This window comes from Pogoniulus pusillus, chromosome 6 (genome assembly GCF_015220805.1).
Source record: "Pogoniulus pusillus isolate bPogPus1 chromosome 6, bPogPus1.pri, whole genome shotgun sequence".
NCBI lineage: Eukaryota > Metazoa > Chordata > Aves > Piciformes > Lybiidae > Pogoniulus > Pogoniulus pusillus.
The window spans coordinates 18,041,153-18,066,784 of record NC_087269.1 but is presented as its reverse complement, the minus strand read 5'-3'; the positions used below and the strand labels follow the sequence as shown (position 1 = coordinate 18,066,784).

At 42.3% G+C, this 25,632-nt stretch overlaps 1 protein-coding gene and 1 long non-coding RNA gene across 2 annotated transcripts; one reads left to right on the top strand and one right to left on the bottom strand.

Annotated features, from left to right (window-relative positions):
* Positions 1-1,687: 1,687 nt before the first annotated feature.
* LOC135176083 (uncharacterized) lies at positions 1,688-24,562 on the top strand. Its single transcript, XR_010302555.1, has 4 exons — positions 1,688-1,771; positions 17,289-17,412; positions 18,321-18,447; positions 24,385-24,562. It is a non-coding gene; the product is annotated as an uncharacterized LOC135176083 (long non-coding RNA).
* On the bottom strand, positions 4,899-9,670 carry LOC135176080 (D(1)-like dopamine receptor). Its single transcript, XM_064144714.1, has one exon. The coding sequence runs from the start codon at positions 9,246-9,248 to the stop codon at positions 7,863-7,865; it is 1,386 nt and encodes a 461-aa protein (XP_064000784.1). The 5' UTR covers positions 9,249-9,670; the 3' UTR covers positions 4,899-7,862.
* Positions 24,563-25,632: the final 1,070 nt, after the last annotated feature.

Below are 25,632 nucleotides of genomic sequence, written 5' to 3'. Positions count from 1 at the left end.
TGAGTGGCTGGAGAGCAGCCAGGAAGAAAGGGACCTGGGGGTACTGATAGACAGTAAGCTGAAGATGAGCCAGCAGTGTGCTCAGGTGGCCAAGAGAGCCAATGGCATCCTGGCCTGCATCAGGAACAGTGTGGCCAGGACAAGGGAGGTTATTCTTCCCCTGTACTCAGCACTGGTCAGGCCACACCTTCAGGACTGTGTCCAGTTCTGGGCCCCTCAATTCAAGAAAGATGTTGAGGTGCTGGAACATGTCCAGAGAAGGGCAACAAAGCTGGTGAGGGGCCTGGAGCACAAATCCTATGAGGAGAGGTTGAGGGAGCTGGGCCTGTTTAGCCTGGAGAAGAGGAGGCTCAGGGGTGATCTTATTACTGTCTACAACTACCTGAAGGGGCATTGTAGCCAGGTGGGGGGTGGCCTCTTCTCCCAGGCAACCAGCAATAGAACAAGGGGACACAGTCTCAAGTTGTGCCAGGGTAGGTATAGGCTGGATGTTAGGAAGAAGTTCTTCACAGAGAGAGTGATTTCCCATTGGAATGGGCTGCCCAGGGAGGTGGTGGAGGCACCGTCCCTGGGGGTCTTCAAGAAAAGACTGGATGAGGCACTTAGTGCCATGGTCTAGTTGATTGGTTAGGGCTGGGTGATAGGTTGGACTGGATGATCTTGGAGGTCTCTTCCAACCTGGTTGATTCTATGATTCTAGGAGAAAACAAGCCCAGATCAGGATGGCTGTGAGTTTTTTTTCCAAGGCAAACATGCTAGTAAATTGATTACTGGAACATATTTGTGTCTTTCTTCGGGGTCAATGCAAATCAGTTCTGAACTGAAAGTCTGAGGAATAGCCCATGCCCAGCAGGTACATCCTGCTGTAAGTCCCTTTGAAGGAGAAAAGGCAAGAGGATTCAGGAAAGTTAGTTAAATTATAACAATGAGATAAAGAGTTATGTGGTGGGACTCTGTACCTATGGTGATGAAACCACTTAAGTACACCAGAATCCAAGAGGACTGGACTAATAGTGCTTAATATCCAGAAAGGCACATCAAGCTCTCAGATGACAGAAAAACAAACACCCCAAACCAACCCACAAAAGAGTTCACAGAATCACAGAACCTTAGAGGTTGAAAGGGACCTCCAGATATCAAGTTCAAACCCCTTCCAAGACAGGATCTCCTAGGGTAGTTTGCACAGGAATGCATCCAGGTAGGTTTTTGAAAGTCTCCAGAGAAGGAGGCTTCACAACCTCCAGTGCTCTGTCATCCTCACTGTAAAGAAGTTTCTCCTCATGTTGAGGTGAAACCTTCTATGTTCTAATTTGTAGCCATTGCTCCTTGTCTTAATACTGCTGACCACTGAAAAGAGATTGGCCCTATCCACTTGACACTTCCCCCCTCAGATATTTGTACACATTGGCAAGGTCTCCTCTCAGTCTTCTCTTCTCCAGACTAAACAGCCTCAGGTTTCTCAGTCTCTCTTCTTAGGGGAGACGCTCAAGTTGATGAAGAATGGAGAATTTTTCCACAAAAGAATTTTTACTGAGAAATACTGAACTAATTAAAATGTACTTAATACGATGAGTGTAGGTTTATCATCTGAAATCCAACACAAGAGGCACGATTTTGGCAAAAGCAGAACAGCAGATGGTTCTGACAACCAAGTTGTATAACAGATTTCTCTTTGATTTCTAGGTCAGCTATTTCTTGCTGAAACTGAAGTTTAACTGAAAAGTTAAGGCATCATCTTAGCATCAGAGAGATAAGAAAAAAAAATACACAGGTGAGGTGTGAACTTGTTTTGCTCTACATTAATGCTTCTACTGAATTCTGCATTTATTAACATTACACCTAACTATAAATTTGTGGGGATTTGGTGTGCTTTATGTTTGGTTGTTTGGTTGTTTTGGGGGTGGTTTTTCATTTGGTTGGTGAGAGTTTTTTGCTTGTTTGTTTGTTTTTTAACCTTCATTGTAGCAACTATATGTAATAGTTACTAAATCAGAGCTATTTAGCTGTTTTCCATTTGTATGTGTATTTGCATGGAGGTGCTACAGACACAACATTATTTAGTCTGTATTCAACTCAGCAAAGCAAATCGCAACAATTTGGCATGAAATAAAAGGAGGAGGAGAGAAGATTAATTTAAAAAAATCCTCTGATGAAATATACTTTCCAATGTGTAGGGGCTAATACACTTCTGAAGTATCCACATACCTTTGCATTTGTGAAGGAGATAGAAAATGGGGAAGGTGGAAGATTTTCCCTGCAGGTTGGATCCATGGGTAGACTTCCAATCCAGTGACAGGGAGACTGGGAGGAAATCTGGTCTTTTAAAGTTTTGCTTATAAAGATTTTGCTAATGGGAAGTTCTTTGGGAATGTTGTTTGGCTTTTTGCTTGGTTCGTTTTGATATGGCTTGATTGCAGAACTGTCCCAAGGCTTTATGTTTTCTTATGCCAACTGCTTCCCTTCTCATTCCTGGAACTGATATGTGTAGGCATAATGCTGTAGCTGTTACAAGCTTCTTAAAATCAATGTCAATCTCTGAAAGTTTGTGTGCAATGCAAAATAAAGCCCCACATAAATAAGACTGCATGCAAACGTAAGCTATAAACAGAGCACCAAAATGGAATGAAGTGTGTCAAGGATGCATGTGTGTTGTGGTTTGTAGATCTTAAATATGGCTTAGGAAACAAGACAATTTTCCATCAGCTTGCTGTTCAAGTACATCTTTGCTGTCGTACTGTTACAGAGGTGATGTACGTGACTGGTGGCACTAAATTTCTTTTTAGAAACAACACCCTGATTGCTGGTTACTGAAATGTCACCTGGCACCTCTGCCACAAAGAGAGGTTGGACTAGCCCTAGTCTTTCACCAGGGCTTGCCCTGATGTATCTTCAGCTCCAGATAGCCCTGCCTTAAGGTTTCAGTTGCCGTTTTCTTGAAGAACGCTATTTACTTTCTAGCCCAGTTTTCTAAGAAGGCATGCACATTCTCAGTTTAGGGCTTCAAAGGAACCTCCACAGATCATCAAGTCCAACTTCCCTGCAAAGCAGGACCACTTAGAGCATGCTTTACTTTTCTACCTCATGAGCAGATAAATCTGACAGCAGGGAAAAGCTCTCAGGTTGATAAGCATCTCTACAGCCACCCAAGAACCCTATTTCTCATGTGCAATGAAATAGTGACTAAAGCTGCCATGGCAGCTCAGCTATATAAGCTTTTAATTCACCACGAGATATTACACAATTAAAACAAATACAAATAAAGAAATAAGACCCATAGGTAGCTGAGAGCATTGTAGCCTGACAGAAGGAAGGAAACTGGAACTATTCGTACAAAGAAGGCATTTGATGCACATCTCACAGCTCTACTTGTACTTTGCTGAACTGGAATGTTTTGATTCAGATACTTAAACACTGGGTAATAAGTGTGTTTAGGTAAGGTTGGACTATTGTGACACCAAAGCTATTTAAAATCTTTTTTTTAGGTCACTGTGACATTAATGGTATTGTAAATGTTGAACTTCTAGACCTGTAAGTGAACTGCTCTTAGTCAGTGAATATTGTGGGGAATCCATTAAGAAATAGGTAGACTTAATGTTCTGAGGTATAAAAATTGTGTTTGATAAATAGGTGTAGATCTCCCGAAAACAATACTTTCCCCATTTCAGTTAATTTAATCCTGTCAAAACAAGAAAGTTGTGATGCAGAAATAGGTAACAATGCTGCCAGTTTGGTTTTTTTTTTTCCATTGGAAGGTGTTCCTTTTGAATGCCTGCAATGGTGTAAGCAGAAAATAATTTTGCCTCAATTTCTGCTGAAGTAAACCTTTGGATTTGTGTAATAATTTTAATGTATCTCATCAGACTTACACTTTGGCCACAACAACCCCAAGCAGTGCTACAGGCTGGGGACTGAGTGGCTGGAGAGCAGCCAGGAAGAAAGGGACCTGGGGGTACTGGTAGATAGTAGGCTGAAGATAAGCCAGCAGTGTGCCCAGGTGGCCAAGAGAACCAATGGCATCCTGGCCTGTATCAGGAACAGTGTGGCCAGTAGGATGAGAGAGGTTATTTTTCCCCTGTGCTCAGCACTGGTCAGGCCACACCTTCAGGACTGTGTCCAGTTCTGGGCTCCTCAATTCAAGAGAGATGTTGAGGTGCTGGAACATGTCCAGAGAAGAGCGACAAAACTGGTGAAGGGCCTGGAACACAAACCCTATGAGGAGAGGCTAAGGGAGCTGGGGTTGTTTAGCCTGGAGAAGAGGAGGCTCAGGGGTGACCTCACTGCTGTCTACAACTACCTGAAGGGAGGTTGTAGGCAGATGGGGGTTGGTCTCTTCTGCCAGGCAACCAGCAACAGAACAAGGGGACACAGCCTCAAGTTGAGCTGGGGGAAGTATAGGCTGGATGTTAGGAGGAAGTTCTTCCCAGAAAGAGTGATTTGCCATTGGAATGGGCTGCCCAGGGAGGTGGTGGAGTCGCTGTCCCTGGAGGTGTTCAAGAGAAGACTGGATGAGGCACTTAGTGCCATGGTCTAGTTGACTGGATAGGGCTGGGTGATAGGTTGGACTGGATGATCTTGGAGGTCTCTTCCAACCTGGCTAATTCTATGATTCTAGTTGAATCCTGTGTAATCTAACACAGCAGCTTGCCCTGTCATGAGAAACATGTCGATTAGAAATTGTATTTAATCACTAGAAAAATAAGTCTTGCTTCTTTACAGAACTGTGTGGTCTGTAGTATGCTTGACATTCAGGAGCCTTCCCACTCTAAGAAAATATACATACAGTATCAATATTTATATGTTATTCAATCATCAGCAGAAGATATAGTCTGAAGGGCAATGTGACATAGCTTTCGTGTGAAACACCTTCAGTAATATGTGATTTAAATAAGTATAAACCGTTTATAACATGGAGTTTATTGCAGTTTTGAACATCACACTGCACATACTTCAACAGACCTTACAGCTTGTAAGCCGTTGTAATGGCTACCACCTTGACATCAGTAATAATCATTAGCAATTAGATACAATTACTTCCAGTATCACTTACAATAAGCGTTTCAGACTGTCCCTTTAACAAGCTTCAGTAAAGTTTTTAGTGTGTTTTTAATTTATTTTTTAATAAAACTACCTGTTTATTTGCAGATATAATCTGACATATTAATGAACTTTTTAAAAACAATTAGCCACAAGCACTGATACAAAAAGCTTTGTCCATTCTTGACACAGATACCATTTCATGCCATGCATTTCTGATTATTCTTAAGAGAAAATATTAAAATATATCCACTGCTTAATTTCTGCCACTCACTCTGTCATACACTAAGTTCTCATCACTCTGTGTAGAAAGTCCAGACTACTTCCTGGGCAAGTAGCTGCCATAACCGAGGCAAGACCTGCAAGAAGGACAATGTTTCCTTTCCATTAAGTAAAAATTTTTATCACTAATGGTGAGACTCTTTGCACACATACACACACTTAAAAAAAGACAACAACAAAAACAACCAAACAAAAAAAAGCCCACCCCAACTTGTGCAAAATAATTTTATGTGTGGCTTTGGCTGCCAGAAGACCCTACCCAGGAGAAGGAAGATGTGTGGGCAGGTAGAGATAACTCTCTGAGGGACGCAGCCAGTTAGCATAGTGTTTTATCAGGTGTGGCAGTGTATCACCAAGATGGGTTTTAGTGTGGAGGGGGTGAGATGAGAAGTCTCCTACAGCTCAGAGATATACTTTTGCCTTCTTTTTTAATAGATAAAAGCTGCTGACACTCTTAGCATATGTGTTTCTGGTTTGTGTAAGAATGAAAGAATGTGGCAAGAAAAATCCTCAGAAGTTTATTGACGTTTTAGCATCTGAATCCATGCACAGTTCATGCATGATCACCTAGAAAGTAATTAAAGTGGATCAAAACAAACACAGATCTTGGATCTCCTTTAAGGAAATACTACATTTATTTCAGAGTTTCTTTCTGGGTGAAGCACTAGGCATGCTGAATATGAGTTGTTAAATTCTAAGAAAGGTAGGTTATCAATAAGAAGAGAAATACACCAGTGGGGGCTTGAAGTTCTTACCTGTATGTAGGCTTTTTTGCATTCAAGAAAATAGCTATGGATCATTGCATGTAAGGAAAAAAAAATCAAACATCTTAAGGCCAATGTATAATGAGTTGTGTTGTCATAGCAAAGCTGGACTAGAAACGATCTCAGGAGACCATTACACTATGCCTCTGCCCCAAGACAGGATTAACAACACCAATGTAACTTCTGATAGATGTTTAGCAATGTCCTCTTGAAGACTTCTACTGTGAGTTACGTCATAATCTCCTAGGCAATCTGTTCCAGTGCTTTATTATTCTTAGGAAGTTTTTCCAAAGTCTTGCCTTGGTCCTTCTTACAGTTAAGTCTCTTAGTTGTTGTCTTGCCAATCTTGGCCATGAAGAACAAGTTAGAGTCACACCCAACTATCAAGGACACATTCCTAAAGAGAGCAGGATAGCAAAAGCAATTTTTCTCAGAAGAATTAATGTGACGGGGGCTAAAGTGTACTATTAAGGAACTTTAAGAACTGCACGGTTTAAATTCCCAAGGAGCAGGAACAGTATCACTGTGGGAGGAGAGTCTGGCTTTTCAGCATGGTTCGCTCTGACATCTGTAGGACTGAATGTCCAAGAAAACTCATGTAAAATCATTCTTGATGTTTCTTTCTGGATAATTATCTTCAACTTTCCAAGATCAAACAATCATAGGTGAAGGACAGGAAAAAAGGAGATGTTGGTGGTTAGTGGAGCACAGTATTAAATGGTAAGAACTCCTAAGTGGTGGACAGATAAGTGGAGGACAGTGAGTTACCACTGTATTCCCTTAAGGTCTACAGAAACCTTTTACATGTTCTAGGGGAACTTGATGATGGTTTTTGTATTTTGTCTTCTGCAAGCCATCCAGCATCCATTTATTCTACCTTTGTTGCTGTCCATGTATACCAGTAGTGAAATGGGTTCAAAGAGGTGAAATGGGCACTTTTCATTTTGTGACCTAGTTTGCTTTCTGGAAGGATTGGCTGCCTGAACAAGTAGCAGAAAGGAAGGACTGCAGCTGTCTCCACTGACAGCAGCTAAAATTGCTCTGGAGTTGTAGTTTTAGTTCTCAAACACAATCCTGCTCTAACTTCAGCCCAATACAATAAAGCATCCTAACATTTTAGGATGAGGAGTATGCTAGCTCAATATCATTAAGCCTGAATACCAAAATTAGGCACCTGAAACTGTGCTAGCAGTCCTATGTATAAGCAACTTAATTTTCCAGGTTTTGAGCAGTCTTTTGAGTCAACATAAGATAGTGACATATTAATATGGGAATTTTTAAGACCCTAAACTTGGATTCAGATGTGTAAATCCATAAATGCAGCTTTGAAATAAACATAGGAATAAAATTCAGCAGAACTATGTACATGTATAATGTGAAGCTATAAAAGGGAGAGAAATGGGCTTTAGCAATGAAGCTAAATCTAAGACTAACTCATTGATATGAAATTATGTAACAGTCTCAAACTATGTGTTGCTTTAATTATCTCACTATTCTATATAAATATTACAAGTTTGAAGAGTGGAGGCAGGCTAATGCATGGAAAATGACTACTGACTCTGAAGTCAGACAGCAAGAGGTGAAGGTGGTCATAGGAAGAGTTAATATATGGCAGCTCCGTGCTTTTGGAATGGACTTCACGTGCCTATCACCCCTCAGGTGTAAGAGCAGGGGGTTCTCATCCCTCTGGGACAGGACTTTGCTGAAGAATGGGCATAGTTTATGTGGAGGCAGAGTGAACTCAACCTGTGCAATGACTGCATGTGAGAAATGTGCAATCGCTTATCCCTCTGGAACAGGATGGTGAGGTCCATCACAATGACCAAGTGCAGGGGATGACCAAGTACAGGGGGTGATAGTTTCCAAGGATAGCTCTGCCTCACAATACAATTGTAAAATAGCTGGCACCTGATGAGTCTTGGGGCTGCTGCCAGGAGCAGCCTGTGTCTGAGAAGTCACAGATGTCTTCTCCACAGGTGTCTCCTTACTGCTGTGCTCTCTCTCAGGGCTTGTGACATGATGTATGGGCTGCACCCAGGCAGTGACAGTAGTGGGGGGTACTGATGATGAGGCAGCTCCTTCCTTCTGGCAGGTAGTGTCATGGTGACAGGAAACAAGCTCATTGCTGAAATTGACCCTCTCTACAGTAGATCTGGATGTGCCACAGCAGAATCGCCGGCAGCCCAGGAGGTTGCTGAAAGCCCGCCTGAAGTCTGTGTTGAAAGCATAGATCACTGGATTCACTGAGGAGTTGGCCCAGCCAAACCACACAAAGATGTTGAATGTGGTTTGGTCAACACAGGGTGATTGTCCTTCATGGTCTGTCTTGAGCTCAGGTTGGCAGAAAGGCAGCAAACAGTTGAGTAAGAAGAAAGGCAACCAGCAGCAAACAAAGACTCCCATTATGATGGAGAGGGTCTGCAGCACCTTGGTCTCCTTGCGGAGGGAACTCCTCAAAGAGGAGGTGGGCTCCTTGCCAGGAGCTGGCCACTGCCCCCCTGCTCGCTCGAGGGTGGAGATGCGGCGGATCTGGGCTTGGGCAATTCGATAGATTCTGGTATAGGTGATGATCATGATGGCCACAGGGATGTAGAAGCTGATCAGGGAGGAAGTGATGGCATACGTGGGGTTCAGGCTGATATCACAGTGGGGTGTGCCAGGCATCCAGGAACCTGGGTATCTCCTGTCCTTGGCCTTATGCCAGTGTAGCTGTACTGGGATGAAGGAGATGAGGATGGAGAGGACCCAGGCTGTGGCTATCATGGCACAGGCAAGACGCTGTGTCATCCTGCGCTCATAGCGAAAGGGGCTGGCAATGGCCCAGTACCTGTCTAGGCTGATGATGCAGAGGTGGAGGATGGAGGCAGTGGAGCACATGATGTCGAAGGCCACCCACGTGTCACAAAAGCGGCTGCCAAAAATCCAGGAGCCGCCAGCCACCTCAGTGACCGCCTTCCAGGGCATCACCAGGAGCGCCACGCAGAGGTCCGAGACAGCCAGTGACAGCACGAACCAGTTGGTGACCTTGGCGCGCAGGTGGCGGAATCGCAGGACGGCCAGGCACACCAGCGCATTGCCCACCAGCGTGCCCAACACCAGTGCGCCCAGCACGCACCCGGTGAGGGCCCGCAGCGCCCGCGGACCGCCACCCACCGCCGCGTTCCCCATCGGGGCGTTCTGCCCGCGGGACAGCGCTGGGGGCGCTCCCCCGGAGGAAAAGCTGGCCTCGCTCCCTGCAACCCTCGGTCGCTCCTGTCGGCGTGACTCTCCCCGAGGGGGCGGCGGGACCCCAGGCAGCCGGCGCCGTCGGCGGGTGGAAGGGCGGCCGCCCGTGAGGACATCTCTATCCGCCACCCACGCCGCCTGCCTCAGTTTCCCCCGCGGCGGCGGTCCGGGCTGCCTCGGAGCTACTCACCGCGCCGACTGCCCGGAGCTGCCCGCCTGTCGTCGTCGTCGCCGCTGCAGCGTGCGTGTAGACCGGGAGGCGGCAGCCCCTGGGCAGTGGAACTGCGGCGTGCTGAGGCAAGTCAGTGGCATCTTGCCCGAGGCGCTGGGGCGAACGAACGGCGACTTTCCGCGGCCTCCGCTTGTAGCCCTGCGTCGCGCTGCAGCTCCCGCTGCAGCTGTGGGGAGCGGAAGGCTGAGCCTACCCTCAGATGGAACCTCCTGCTGGGTGGGGAACGTGGGATGTCCCCAGCACCAGGCAACCTTCCTAATTGTACGGAGAGAGATTTCCCCCCAGCATCACCCTGGGAAGAGGTACTTCGATTGGTACTTGCGTGTCAGGGACGAGGATCTGGCGCTTGCCAAGTATCTCCTCGTTTTGGAAACCACGAGTGAATTTCGAGTTTCTTAAAGAGCAGGACAGCACTTTGCATCTATTTATGTTGAGAAAGAGTAATACCCGGATTCGACAGCAGTTTTCACCAAAACAGTATTTTGCCTTTTTGTTGTTGTTGTTTATTTGAGTCCTATGTAAAGAAACCAAAAGCACAGAAACCCAAGACATGGAGATGTGTAGGTTTGTTGTATTTTGGCAAGGCAAGCATCTGAAACCTATCTATTTTTCAGCCGAAGGTGTTTTCTGATGTATTTCAACAGTTCTGCATCTGCTGTTATCACAGTATCACAGTATCATCAGGGTTGGAAGAGACCTCATAGATCATCAAGTCCAACCCTTTACCACAGAGCTCAAGGCTAGACCATTGGCACCAAGTGCCACATCCAATCTTGCCTTGAACTGCCCCAGGGACAGCGACTTCACCACCTCCCCGGGCAGCCCATTCCAGTGTCCAATGACTCTCTCAGTGAAGAACTTTCTCCTCACCTCGAGCCTAAATCTCCCCTGGCGCAGCCTGAGGCTTTGTCCTCTCGTTCTGGCGCTGGCCACCTGAGAGAAGAGAGCAACCTCCTCCTGGCCACAACCACCCCTCAGGTAGTTGTAGACAGCAATAAGGTCACCCCTGAGCCTCCTCTTCTCCAGGCCAAACAATCCCAGCTCCCTCAGCCTCTCCTCGTAGGGCTGTGCTCAAGGCCTCTCACCAGCCTCGTTGCCCTTCTCTGGACACTCATGTTATCATGTAAATGCCTTGTGTGTATTTAGAGCCTACTTTAAAGTGTCCTAATGCAAACAGGGTATAATCCTTTATTTTTGAAGAATTCATAGAGTAACTCTGTCATGGGAAAAGAGAGACTGGGATGTAAATAGACAATATCAACTTATAATTAATGTGCCAATCAGGGGGTTGGGTTTTGTTTTGTTTGTTTGTTTTGGATTAAGTATTTTATATTTTCTTTTTGCCCTCTAATTAAAATAATTTCATCTACTTGCACAAATACACATATTTTTCAAGCCAGTAGGTATCTATGCTCTTATGGTTATTTGAACAGAGACTGGAACTGATTTAAATACTTTTTTTTTAACAGCAAAGGCAGCAGCTTACCATGTAAAAATTGATACATCTAAGGTAAACTAGATGGCTTGTACCAGTTCATAACAGATTGTTAACATTTGGTCATGTTTTTTTAAGATTCTAGTTGCTTCGTGCCTTGGAGACCACAATCTTCATAATGCAGCCCACGGTGTTATTTCTGTTGTGGCACTGAATATTGGGATATGTTTCTGGTTAATGTGTTTGCATGAAAGACTAACTCATAACTCAAAGAATTTATCCAGACTCTTCTCTGATAAAATATCTACTTCATTGAAACATTAGTAGCTGTCAAAATAACATAGGCTGTAAGATAAAAGCCAGTTCTGCACCCTATCTTATTTGAAACTGTCTGTAATTCCACATACATGGATTTTGCCAACATCTGCAAAACACAGTAGATCTTCGATTTTCACTCCAGTACCAAGCACTAAATCTTAGCTCATGAGAATTACCTACACATTTGACTCAGTAAAAAGTAAATCTGTGAAAATACCCTGAAGAACAGAATATATTTGGAAGAATTGTAGATGACATTAAGGCAGTGTAGTTCTGAAAAGATTGTGCTTTTGCATATTCAGCAGCTAGTAGTGCTACAGGCCTCTGTAGTGGGAGGTAGCTAGCATTATCCTTATAAAAACAACTGTTTTCAGTGTCTCTGTGGATCTCCTTATGTTCCACAAATATCTCTAGCTCCTTTTTGGCATGCTTTATAAAGGGAAGTGTACATATGGATGCAGCTATGTGTGCATGTTTTTGTCTGAGTTCCCTACCTCAAAAATTTGAGGCTGTTGCCTGAAGTCTAATCTGACTGAGAGGTCAGTGCCACAAAAAACAGATTTTCTACAGTTGTAACTAAAATAGGCATATGAGTAGAAGTCAGCATCTCTGTTAATATCCTCACCAATAGGAAGGTTGCAGTGTAGACTCAACCCTTATTAAGCACAAGAGAATCTGCACATTATGAATGCTCTTATTTTAAAGGAAACATTAAAAGATACATTTATCTTCTAAGATACCAGAGGATCTAAGTGTAAGATGCAAATGATTAGGAAATTATACAATGAGTCAGTGGCAAAGGCAGAAATAGAAACATTGCCCTGCTCTTACTCCTGTATTTGGCACAGTGGAGTGAAGCATAAGCTTATGGGAGAAGAAGGGAAGAGAGACTGTATGAAAACCAGTGTGCAATGAGCTGGAAATGCTGTAAACTTTTATATTTAAGGCCTGTAGCTATTTCTTGAGTAAATCTTACTTAGGATAGAATAGGAAGCATCTGACCAAAATAATATAAAAATACTAAGGGACTGTATAAAACAATCACTTAGGACTCCGGAAAATTTTCAGTCTTTTTCAATCTGTGAGTAAATCTCCCCTTGGGAATGCCTGGAAATGACACTCTAGAGTTATAATTTAAATACAGGTGTAGTGTTTTGACTGTTCATGTCTCCCACAAAAGCTCCATATTTTTGCTAGCAGCATAACCACTTCATCTGTAAGTTCTTTCAGAGTTCTTTGGTATGACCTGTGGACATGATGACTCTCATGCTTTTAAAATTATAGAATTGCTCAGATTTGTCTTATAACTGCTTTTCAACCTGAGATAATACTTTATTTTTACCACTAAAAATTATTAGGTCAAGGGTAGCTGTCTTCCCATCATGATCCCTGGTTTAGAACTAAAGTAGAGAAGACAACCTTTCCCTTCCATAACTCTTTGATTATTCCCTTTAGCCTCTGGTGATAAAGGAGATGCACAGATCGTTTAGGGTCATATCAATCCTTCTAATGCCTCTCTTATCCTCTGTCTGCTGTAGCTGACTATTCATGAGGTGGTCTTCTGTAGTTAGTTTTGAAGATGCCCCCCAGAATTCCAAAGGAATGCATATTGGCTTAGATGGTGCTGGACATGAATCATTTAGCCATGCTGGGCTTTTGGCAAATGTTTTTTGGGTGTTCAGAGGTACGCTCCTATTTGAACACCTCACATTTCTTTCCTAAGTTTGGCAAGGGTGAAATATCTAGTGTGACACTTAGGTACAGTCCAAAATCCAGAAAGTAAAGCTAGAAGATTTAATGCCCAGGCACCTCTAGAACAGTACTCTTGACTACTCTAATCTTGAGCACTCTTCACTGGTAACATTTACTGTAAGGCTAAAGCACCATAGAAAGCTGACTGGAGTAATGTTTGGGTTGAGTTGGCTCCTGATGCAGCTCATAATTTAGAAGGAAAAATGATGGCTTTAATGCAGTCTTTGCCCTCTTGCACCTGAGCTGTGATTTTGAGCAGCAGAGCACAACCCCCCAGTGCTTTACTTAACAAAGCAATGCATCTAGCTGCTCAGGTATTTGATGACAGTGGCTGACTTTTTCCAGAGGAATGGCACAGCAGAGCTTTTTGATTCTTCTGTTTAAACAGAACTAAAAAACATCACATTGCTACAGTCATCAGTACCTATGTTATTTTACCCAGTGTTTAATTTAAAGTAATCAAGATAATAATAATGTGAAAAACAGTCTGTAATAAAAAGTTGAGTGTTTCAAAATGCTCTGTCCACATACTTTAGGATAAAAAAGTGCTTCATTGACTATCAGTGCATTTATAAAACCAACTTTAAAATTAAGATGAAAAAGCACAATTCATCTCATGTTTCCAATAGAGGGCACACTCAGCATTTGCCAGAGTGAAAACTTGCTGAAAGCCACTCTTACTAACCAATGTGGCAGAACTATCACTAAATCATGTTCTTACAGAAATTAATAGTTTATGCTCTACCTATGACAAAAACTTACCTGCTAAATCAGGAATGTATCTCTTTGGTTTGCTTCACAATATGCAAGTTTTAATAATTCATAAAATCCATGCATGTGTCTCTTACCTTTTTCCCCACATCCTTACAATGTGTGAATAGTGCAATAGTGAATAGTGTTTGATGCTTTCAAAGGGCGAACTGCAAATTGATTTTCACTGCATACAGGGCACTGCTCAGCACTCAGAATGCAGAAGTGGAATGTAACCTCTACCCAAAATGTAGATTTTAAAGAATTTGAGACAGATGTAGCATTGATTTTTATTCTATGTTTGTTTCTTTTAAAGATTTGGTGAAATAGAGCCTGTCAGCAAGCTGGAAAGCTTTCTAGCAGCCAGCAGCTGTGATTTGTGATAGCCACTCATTTTTAGTGTTTCATAAGGACCATTTTGATCTCTCATCTTGTTCAAAGTCTGCATGTAGCCACTGTCAGAACTGGTTGGACGACACAATTAGATGACACAGGAATTATGTGCAATTATTTCTTTCCTGAAGAGATAACCACACCACTGCCACCAGTAAGGCTTGGTGCTTGGATAACATATGTTTGTGAAATAACAATTTGCTATGCAGAATGTAAGCAAGGCAGAAGTGATGCCAAGAGGCAGAGAGAAGCCTTCTGAAGGCTTCACAACCCTGCATTCAGTCTTGATGATCCCACATGCCTAAAATCTATCCAACATGTATTTTAGAACAATCTTCAAATTCCTCTCAAACATGTCTTTTGACATCACAAACTTTGTATTATCTAAGCTAGGTTATTAGCCCAAACTGGCAAGCAATAACAAGTCTAATTCACCCACTTACTGTAAGATCATGGCTGGCCTAAAGCCTTTGAAGTGACTGGGAACTGATGATGAAGGACACTTAGAAACACGTGGGCATAGCAGATAAGGTCACCAAAGCCTACACTGGCTGCTTTGGAAACTGATTTAGGTTCATGTTCTCTGTCTTCAAGGCTTTCCTAGATATCATGCTTGTAAAGGCTGTATAGAAAGTTCTAGAAAAGACCACGGTTAATAACTACTTGAGAACTGTCCTTGATCAGAAAAAAAACATCCTGCAGTAGTTGCTTGATTGCAGTCCTTGCCCTCAAAGTTCTAGCACCTCATGCACCTTGTCACCTAGTGCTCCCTATTTATTTGCTAGCAAAAGATGAGCAAATTGGTGTTCAAATACAAAACAAATAAAATTTCTTACCTGGACTATGTGCTTCTTTCCCTGTGGTAGAACATGACAAATACTAGTTGTACTGACTGTTTCTTGGTTGCATGTTTAGAATAACTCAGCAGCACAGACTTTCAGTGCTGCCTGGAAAACAGCTCCGGATATGTGTAAGACGCTGCATAACTAGAAGGTGATGGTGATGCTTCTGCATAGTAAATATATGCCTTATGCTTCTTTTCTCATTTTCCTCATTCCTATCCATCTATGAAGCCAAATGTTGTGTGTTTCTTAGAAAATATACTTAACAAATGGCCTGAACAAAGAATACACTTAAGACGTTTCTCCTCTTTTGTGCTGCCTGTGATTAGCTCCAGTCATACTGGTTGTGCCTGGCTGAGGCATTTCCTAAGGGACTGTCTGCCAGTTTAGTGCAGCTTAAACATAGAGAGGCAAATTGAACCTTACCCTTGTCAACCACTCCCTGTTATTTTATTTGCCCAAGATAAGAGAGATGTGTACTTTTAAGGATAAGCTCTTGTTTACTACTATTTAATACTTACTTCAGCATTCACAAGCAGAGCTTTGTTACCTGAGGTAGGCAACTCTTGCTTCCAGCTATTTATTCATGCGTCTGCACCACCTAACTTCATGTCCTGTGAAACTAATAGAACTGATAGGACTGTAAAGTAACATAGAAAAAAAAAAGTTACTTTCCATCCATATCACTTTCTTGGTCTGATTCATTGCACTGACACACAAACACTGAGATGGCATAACAGGAGGTAGGATTAGGAAGGTGAAAGCATTTCCAAGAACTGGGACAGAGTAAGATCTGATCCCAGTAGCATTGTCACTGAGAAATTACTCACACGTTTGCTGTCACACACCTTGTGACAGTTCAACTTTCTGGGAAAGGCTTGAATGCTTCCTTGTTGGTCATAGCTCAAGAAAGTAATTTATAATCAAAGTCAGTTAAAATATTGAACCTATACTTACTTCTATGTTCAATTCACTTCTCACTGAATTCAGCAGGAAAGACTCTTCAAATTTTCTCTGATTTTCTTAGTGAACTTATTTTGCCACAAAATTTAGTGGGGAGATTTCCAGAGGGCCCAGGACCTAATGCTTTGTCTCTGTAAAATTTTTGTCCTGCTGTATATGTATACATAGCACCTGCGGGTTCAGAGCAATGTGACATCAGATCAATTAGATTATTCCTAAATGTTTAATGTGAACTTTGGTTATGAAGCAAAGAAAACTTGTTTGGAGAATGTAGATAGATTCCTATTCTCACAGCCTCCAGCGTGTATAACAACATTTTAAATTTGAGTTTAAGAATACAAATCCAGAATGACTTGGGAAAAATGTAAAAGAAAAAAATTACAAATATTAACTTCTGTAGGCTAAGCACCATGCTGATGCCTGAAAAGGGGGAAGGATAGAGTCTGAATATAAGTGATTCAAAACGGGCATAATTAGCTGTGATGGTTTGGGTGTTCCCCACCCCACCATCACTTTAGAAATCACCCAGACTAGACTCAGCTGGCTCTGGAAATATGAATTAAGCTTATTATTTACAGCTAGCACAATATACAAGCAGATATGTACAGTATATACAGTTATATACAGAAATACACGAGATAAAAGGTAATACAGAAACACAACTCCCCTCCCAGAAACCTGAGTCCCCAGGAGGGGCCCTCTACCACTCCTTCACCTTCCCCCTACCCCTCTCAACCTTACCCCAGTCCCAAGGAAGAATGGAGGTTTGGCCAGGGAGTTAGGAAGCAAAGTGGATTAGTCCAAAATAGAGGGTGAGGTTAGAGAGCAAGATGCAGCTCAGCCAGCAGCCCAAGTGTGAGTGGTTATCTGTGCTTTTATTTCTTGTTCCTATGCATCTCAGCAAGCCTATGAGGGAAGGAGTCATCACCATTGTTTTCCTTTCACAGCCTGTAATCTAGTTCTTCTCACCAAAACATTCTAGCCTGCTTCAAACTAGCACATTAGCAGATAAAATAAGTAATGGAAGAACTGTTGTTGATCCTAAAAAAAAAACCCAAATAAACCCAAAAAAGGTTAGGTGGAGAAAAACTGCCCAACATATCCTGAAGGAAAGGAGAAAAGAGTTCAGATCTCTTCTTCATTAGAATGACCACCATTCATTTAATCTGGAAAATGTGACTCCACCAGCAACACAGGCTTATTGCCCAAGTGAGGCTGAGGAATATGAGACTCTTCATTGCCTGTTTACCCTCATCTGTTCCTTTTCTTCTGCTTCTTCTGTGTTTGCTCTCTGCCAGGTTGCACTTGCTCCTTTGGTGGAACTCAAGGGTGGATTTGAACAAAAAGAAAAAGAAAACTTGCAGTCTCTGTGAACACACCCTGAAGTGTCTGGCAGACAGATGCATAGAGCCTGTGGATCAGGTAAGTGTCCGATTAACTGGATAGAAAGAGGGAAGCAAAAGTCTTCAGGATGATAGCAGAAACAGGAGATTATTTATTTATTTATTTATTTATTCTAAACTTTCTCTCTCCTGTTCTATTAAGGACTGGTGTAATTAAATTTCTGGTTTGGATGTGGTAACACATACTTCTGTTTATTTCTATCTTAACCTAGTTTCACATAGTAGCAATTTCTATGTAGTTCTCTTTAAATGTCACTAAGCCCTAGTTTAGTCACATTTAAACAATACTGGGATAGGTTAGCAGTCTTTAGTTTTTCACTATTTTGATGGTGACATCCAGAGGGCATAGAAGTCTCTATATGTCACCTACATAGCCCAGCTTGGCAGTGGACAACATGGAGGTTTGTTATGGAGAGTAATTAATGAATGTGAGACAGGATTTTCCAAAATTAATATTGTCTATTAATTTTGGTATTCAGGACTCTCACTGCCCACCTGGTAATTTTAATAATAATTAGTTTTTTCACAACGGTCATGAAAACATTCTATAAAGGAATAACAGAAGCTAGAACACAGCTGGAGGAGAGGTTCTTGCAGTCAATTATGCCACTTGCCCACTAGATGGACTCAGGAAGCTCCTTTCTGCTTTAAGGCAGGAGGCTTGGATTCAATTGGAGAATTTACAGAGGTTAAAGATTTGCTAAAGAGGCTTTGAGTATTTACTCACAAATATTAATCTCCGGATTTCCCAGGACTAACTACAGCTTCAGACAATACCCAAACACTTGCAGGGAGTTCTGTTAGTGTCTTGTCAGCCATTGAGGTGCTTCTGATCTTCCCAGGCTGTATCAAGGATGCTGGGGAAAGAGGCAGATGATCTCTGATGTGGTCCTGGTTTCTTTTTGACAATCTGTGTGTCCCTTCCAGGGCTCCCAGTCTTGGCAGAAGACTTGCAGGCAGAATGTCTTGTGGATGTGCAGACTCTGCACAATGTCACACTGGCTAAGCAAGCCTATTGCATGAAGGCAGTTGGTGCCTATTCCTGGTAAAGGAGGTAAGGTAGTTTCCAGGCAGACAAACTCAAAGTATCAGGGCTTGTTATTATGCAGCAAAGCTAGCTTATAGCTTAGCAGAGCATAATGCTGTAGAACATGGCAGGATACAACAGCAGTGAGGCAGAACACTGCCAGAAGCAGAGAGCACATTAAGGGAAGAGCAATGGCAGTAGCAGCACATTGTATTACCTGCTCATCTCTTTTTATTAATGCAGCCTCAGTTTAATGGGCCTTTGGATACAGATTAGCCAATCAGAATGCCAATTTGCAAAGCTTAACCATATTAAGTGAAGTCAGGTCTTACTTTTACCTTTTAGTGCCAAGCACAAACGAGCATATAAACATGTGTCAATACCTTGTAAACAAGTTTGGACAGACATAGAGGGACCAGGCCCTTTTGTCTTCCTTTCTCATGGTTGCTTCTCCCATCAGCAGAAGGAGAGAGAGCAGAAAACATGCCTGGGCAAGCCAGGACATCTTTAGGCATAATTCGGCCTATTATGGCCTTCCACGACAAGGTTACATGAATGGAAAGTCATGCAGCAACTGTCTGTAACCTGGAATGCCTTCTAGGCATATCAGAGCAATAGTAAATGTAGCTCACCCCAGCAAAGTTTTGGCACTATTTGAACTACAGCAAGAGTAAGCATACACAGGCAGAGCAACACAGCATGTTTGGCCCACAAGCAGTGCAATTTAATTCTAGGAGTGCAGCATGACTGGCAGTGTGCTAAGCAGGAGCTTGCAGCGTGCAGGAGTCTGCCAAACATCATGTCTCTGAACGTGTTAATAAATTGTTAGTTATTCTCTATGTTATGTATCTTGTTCGGGGGATTTTGGATTAAGAGTGCCAACTGCTGTTAGTGGGGTGCAGATGTTCTTGCCAGAGCAGCGTTTCCAAAGAAAGAAAAGCTCCTGGAATGAACTGCCCAAGAGTGCAACTGTATTGCAAATGAAGGACATTTGAGGGTTTGAGAGCCCTAGGGTGCAGTTCTTCCTATATATTGATTTGAGGAAACTATTCCATATTTTACTTACAGAAGTAATGAAAACAGCACTGGGAAACCACCAGTTACATATTGGTTATTTGTGTAGCCACTGAAAGTATATTTCAGTTATCAGCATTGGTTAGTACAAGAGGTATAGCAGTGTCTAAGTTCTTGCAGTGTTGGTGTTGGTCTTTTGAAAAGAGGAATCTAGCGATGGGCATTGGGTTATTTTTATACAGCTTGTTGAGTTTTGTGGGTTTTAGAGAGTAGTGTTGGTTTTCAGCACTTGGGAACAAATTATAAATTGAAAGGTTCCTTGTTCGTAATTTCCAGAACTGCAGAGAGCATCTGATTCATGAGCTTCAGGCAGGAAATGGAGATGGGAACTTACTTAAGAATATAGGAAAAGTCATTCCATGTCAATGGCCTAACCTCTGAAATGATGGAGAGCCCTTGAAACCTCTCCGAGCAGTGGCATGCTTTGACTGACTGTACCTTGATGAATCTCTCAGCAAAGCATTTGCCTGATTTCCCATGGAATCCCTGTAAATGTTCTGCACCCTAGCACCTAATCCCAGAATTTCACCTCTCACCCTTTCCTAGAAGAGTGCCCCTTGCTTGTGCTCTCCTGTAGACTGCTTATGAGACCAATCTCAAGCAAATTAACTTGCTATTTAGAGAAAATATCTCTCTGCCACCTATAGAAGGGACCTGTAAGAATGCTTAGAAATAGGATAAGGCTGCACCTTGGACTCTCCATCTATTGGCCTCAGTATAAGGGTTCCCTGAAGTCCCTGCATAACAGCCACAAGGAAAAGTGAATATACCTCACCACTCTGTAGGAAATTAATTACTGTGAAGAATTATGCAAAATTAATAATCTGTATTAATTTTGATATCCAGGTGAAGATTCTTAATAACTATGAAAAACGGATTATTAACATTGAAACTCGCCAGAAACTTATTCACAGGTTCAAAAAATGCACAGGTTGGAAATTTATACATGCAGGGCACAGGCAAAACTAGATCACTTATTTCTTAAAGTGGCAAACACAAATATTTTACTGGAAGAGGCTTTAAGTATTTACTCACAAAATTATAAATCAGACAGTACCCAAAGCAGGTGGAGCTCTGTCCAATCGGCCGCTGAGGCTTGATTTCTCCCACGCTTCTGTTGAAAGGAGGCTGACAATCTCTGACCTTGTCTCCAGCTCCTCTGGACGATCTGTGTATCTCCAGGACTTGTAGTCTTAGCAGAAAGACTTTCAGGGGCAGGCAGGATGTCTTGAGGTGTGTGCAGTCTCAGCACAGTGTCACGCTGGAGGCTATGCAAGGCGACTGCGTGCAGGCGTTTGGAGCCTGTTCCTGGTAAGCTCTCCAGGCAAAACTGGGATGCAAAATGAGATGGTAGCAGCCTCGTGCTACCTGCCCATCCCTTTTATCAATATCCAGCCCACGACTGGTGGGGCATTGGACATCGATTAGCCAATTGGAATGGCACTCTGCCAGGCCTCACCACATTAGGCAAAGCCAGGGCTTTCGCCCTCCCCTCCCAAGGTTGCTTCCCCAGCACAGGAGAGGGAAGCAGGCAATTATGTCTGGGCATGGATAAGCCCATGTTTGCCCCATCAAGCCTGCCACCACAATTACCCAGAAGCAGATCACCTCTCTCCTTAAATAATTTGTTATTCTTTTTCTTGAAGAAATATAAATATGGGTGTGACGGTTTGGGTGTTACCCTCCCTCCCCACTCTTATGAAATCACCCAGACTAGACTCAGCCAGCTGGAAATTAAGGAATGAAACTTTTTATTTACATCTTAGCACAATATACAAGCAGATATTTACAATATATGCAGCTGTAGACAGAAATATACAAGTTAAAAAGTAATACAGAAACACAACACCTCTCCCAGAAAACAGAGTCCCCAGGAGCAGCTCCCAACCACCCTTCCACCACCTTTCCACCCCTCTACCTTATCCCAGAGTTTGCCTTATGTGCAAGGTCAGTTTGGAGGACTGGCCAGTAGGGTTGGAAAGCAGAAGGATTAGTTACACAGAAAGCAGGCCAGGGAGAAAAGTACAGGCACCAGCTGCAACAGAGACCCCCTGAGTTATCTATGTTTTGTGTTCTTGTTTTTATATATCTCAGAAAGCCTATGAGTGAAGTAGTCATCCCCATTGTTTCCTTTCCACAGCCTATAATCTAATTTCTTTCACTAAAATATTCTACTAGCCTCAAACTAGCACAATGGGGTGGAGGAAGTCTGGCTGGAGCTTAAGCAACTATATACACTGTGGTAGACAGCCCTAGCCAAAACTTGTTGCCACAACTTTGGGGTCAATAGCGACATTTTCTTTGCTTCTCACCAGCAGATCTGTTATATAAAGACAATTACTTCTAACAGTTTCAGGCTTAGTGTTTCTGGTAGCCTTTCTGATGCCAAAATTTAATGGGGTTTATTTTAGGTCTTGTGTGCAGGCATTCAAAATACAAAGCAGGTGGATCTTCTTGATGGCAGAGTGCTGGTGACAAGAAAAGAGTTAGGTGTCTACTTACTCTAGATGCATTTCATCAAGTTTCACTCAATATCACAGTTGGCTGGTGTTTGCCTTGGAGTATATTAACTCTAGGATTACTAAAAAAAATCTGAGATATTTCTTGTTTATAGCACAAACATGCTGTTGAAGAGACTACCAGCATTTATTGAGCAGTCTAGGTAAACATACAGAGTTATTGCAAAGTATGAACATTTATGATAACACTACTTTGCAGGCTCTGTGATCTAAAGTCACTCTGCTAAAGTGATAATCAAGAGAATTGTAGCAGCAGCCTTTTTTTCAGACTTCGTGGTAGAGAACAGTCCTGACACACATTTGAAGTAGATACTTTTGTTCAAGGTGTTAAGCATTTGAGGTTTTTAAAATTTCATATTAAACCTGAGCCCCTCCCTGAGATGGCAGTTTGGTGAGGAAATCACATCACTACATTCTGCATTTCAGCAACAGGTTCTTGTTCCTGAATGAATGTCCTCCATACTGCCAGTAGCACTGTGTGAATCTAGTTCTGTAAGGACCACACACCAACATATGCAGAGCTCCCAACTATGTGTTTTTATCACTGCTCACAGTGTAACCTTCTCTTAAGTGTTTGCAAGATTAGATCCTTCGCCTGTGTTCACAGCCTACTTGAAAACAATTGCCTGGCTTATGTTATTACAGGATGGTCATTATGTTTTAATCCTGGGAGTTAAAAACGGTCTGTATTGCTAAAATCCATACATGGATGGGGCAAGAGAGACCAGAGTGGATACCAGAACTGAAACCACTGATCTGGAACTGTGCTAATTATATGAGAGATGTGTGACATTATAAGTGTTCAGACCTTTGGAAGTGTGTGGTTACAGACAGGCTTTTCCTAATGAGTGACAGGATTGAAAGGTCAGCTGTCAAAAATGGCCAGGGATGCAGTCTAGCTCTCTGTTACTATTGAATTTAACATCCATGAAGGCTGGCTCCCAAGCATCACATCTGAGTCACTGTAGAATACTATAACTCTCAAATAAGGGGCAGAATTGCAACCCATGCAAATCTTAAATAAGGAGTATTGACAAGCCTGACTTGTTCCTTACATTATATTTGAATTGTAAGTTCTTTGGATCAGTGTCTATATATGTTATTTATTTGTACAGTCTCAGTGAGGATTTGTTTAACTGCTACTTGCAGTACAACATAATGAATCCAGTGAAGACTGCTTCCTTTCTCTTTCAGTGACTAGCAGCTTAGTTAGATACCTCTCACTTAGCTCCTTTTTCATATGTATGTTTCATATGTATCTTGCAACCAATCAACAGCACAGTTGGTGTGGTTAGGGTAGAATCCTATGTTGTGTCTTCAGTGTCAGGGTGTAGATAAGAGGTTCCCAGTCCGGACAGTTATTCCCAGCCTCAGACATAGTTTAACTCTTTTGACACATTGTATATGGGCCTTTGACCTAAAATGAATCAGTGAAAAATTCTAGGATTTACTTTTCTGAATCAGATGATGTTGAGATCTGCTGCAATAATTGCACCACAGAACTGCACTCTTGCAGGGCTGTGATGGTTTGGGTATTTCCTGCCCCCCCAACACTAGACTCAGACTAGCTCTGGAAATCACCCAGACTAGACTCAGCTGGCTCTGGAAATATGAATGAAGCTTATATTTACAGCTAGCACAATATACAAGCAGATATTTACAGTATATACAGTTATATATAGAAATATACAAGGTAAAAGGTAATACAGAAACACAACTCCCTTCCCAGAAACCTGAGTCCCCAGGAGGGGCTCTCATCCACCCTTTCACCTTCCTCCTACCCCTCTCAACCTTACCCCAGTCCCAAGGAAGAATAGAGGTTTGGCCAGGGGGTTAGGAAGCAAAGTGGATTAGTCCAAAATAGAGGGTGAGGTTAGAGAGATGCAGCTCAGTCAGCAGCCCGAGTGAGAGAGAAGTGCCGAGTGTCTTACCTATGTTTTGACTTATATTTTTATACATCTCAGCAAGCCTATGAGGGAAGTAGACATCACTCTTGTTTTCATTTCACAGCCTATGATCTAGTCCTCCTCACCAAAATGTTCTAGCCAGCTTCAAACTAGCACAAGGGCTCAGTGTTTCTTCACTTCTAGTCCTTTCAGCATCCTTGCTCTTAAAACCCCTTGATTTTATAACCACTTACCTGCTGTTTATCTACCACTTCTTCCCTGTGGATTGTTGACAGCCCTCTACAGACTCCAGATTGCCTGGTCTTCTTTCCTTATCCAGATCAGAATGACCTTCTAACTAGTTGCCTAGGGCAGCATGTACTTTTCTGTGGATTACTGCCTTGAATTTCAGATACTTACATCAAAGCTGCTATGTGCAAACTGTATAATACATATCCCTGTTAATCTTTTTTTTGTTCATTCAGGTATTCCTCAGGATTGAGTGTTTTTGGGAAACACAATTCAGTTTTGAAATCCTCATTTAACTCTAAACTTCATCTTAGAGTTATTTAAAATCTAAAATACTATATGGAAATATGTTTGGTTTTTTTTAAATATATATATGATTAACCCACCTGTCTAGCAAGTCCTAGAGGTGGAAATAAATGCAAGAATTGTGAACCAAGTAGTTTTATTTTGTGTAAAACAACCTGCTATCCTTTGCAGTCCCTGGCACAATTACCAACTGTCCCTGCTGCACGATGTAATGTAGGGGTAATTAATTAATGTGATATGGTATTTTTTCAAAATTAATACAGTTTATTAATTTTGATATTCAGGACTCTCACGCTGCCAGTTTTTAATAATAATTAGGTTCTTTGCATGGTCATGAGAAGCATTACATAAAGGAATAACCAGATCTAGAACAAATAACTGCTTCTTATAATGTGCAGAGCTAGCTTATAGCTTAGCAAAGCATAATGCTGTAGAGCATGGCAGGATACGAGGCAGTAACATTGCCAGAATCAGAGAGCACATTAAGGCAGAAACTATGGCAGTAGCAGCAGTAGCAAGCAAGCAAGCACACTGTCTTTACCTGCTTATCTCTTTCATCAATGTAGCCCAAGACCTAATGGGCCTTTGGAAACAGAATAGTCAATCAGAATGGCAGTTAGCTGAGCTTAACCATATTAGGTGAAGCCGTAGGCTTGCTTTACCTTTTAGGGCAGAACACAAACAAGTGTATAAACATGCATGGATACCCTGTAAACAAGTTTGGACAGACATGGTGGCACTAGGCCCTTATGTCTTCCTTCCCATGCTTGCATCTCCCCAAAAGAGAGAGAGAGAGAGAGAGAGAGAGATTGAAAAACATGTCTGTACAAACCAGGACATGTTCAAACCTATGTTAGTTTTGGCCTATTTAGGTCTTCCACAAGAACTGAACCAAGTTCACCCTAAGCCGTTCTTGTGTTACAATCTTAGTTCCAGTCTTTATTTTGCTTAGCTTCTCTAATATCTGGTACTGTTTTGCTGGCTCTGTATTAATTGAATCACAGGAATCTTTTCAAGAGTGAAACTGCCATACAGCATCTCAGGTAAACAGTGAATGCTTAGTTGAAAATGAACACACTCTAAGGATTTATGAATGTTTCCTTAAAACTAAAACCCTCACCAGTACCCAGGATGTACGTTCACGCAGCAGGCACAGCAATCAGACTCCAAGTGTCCAA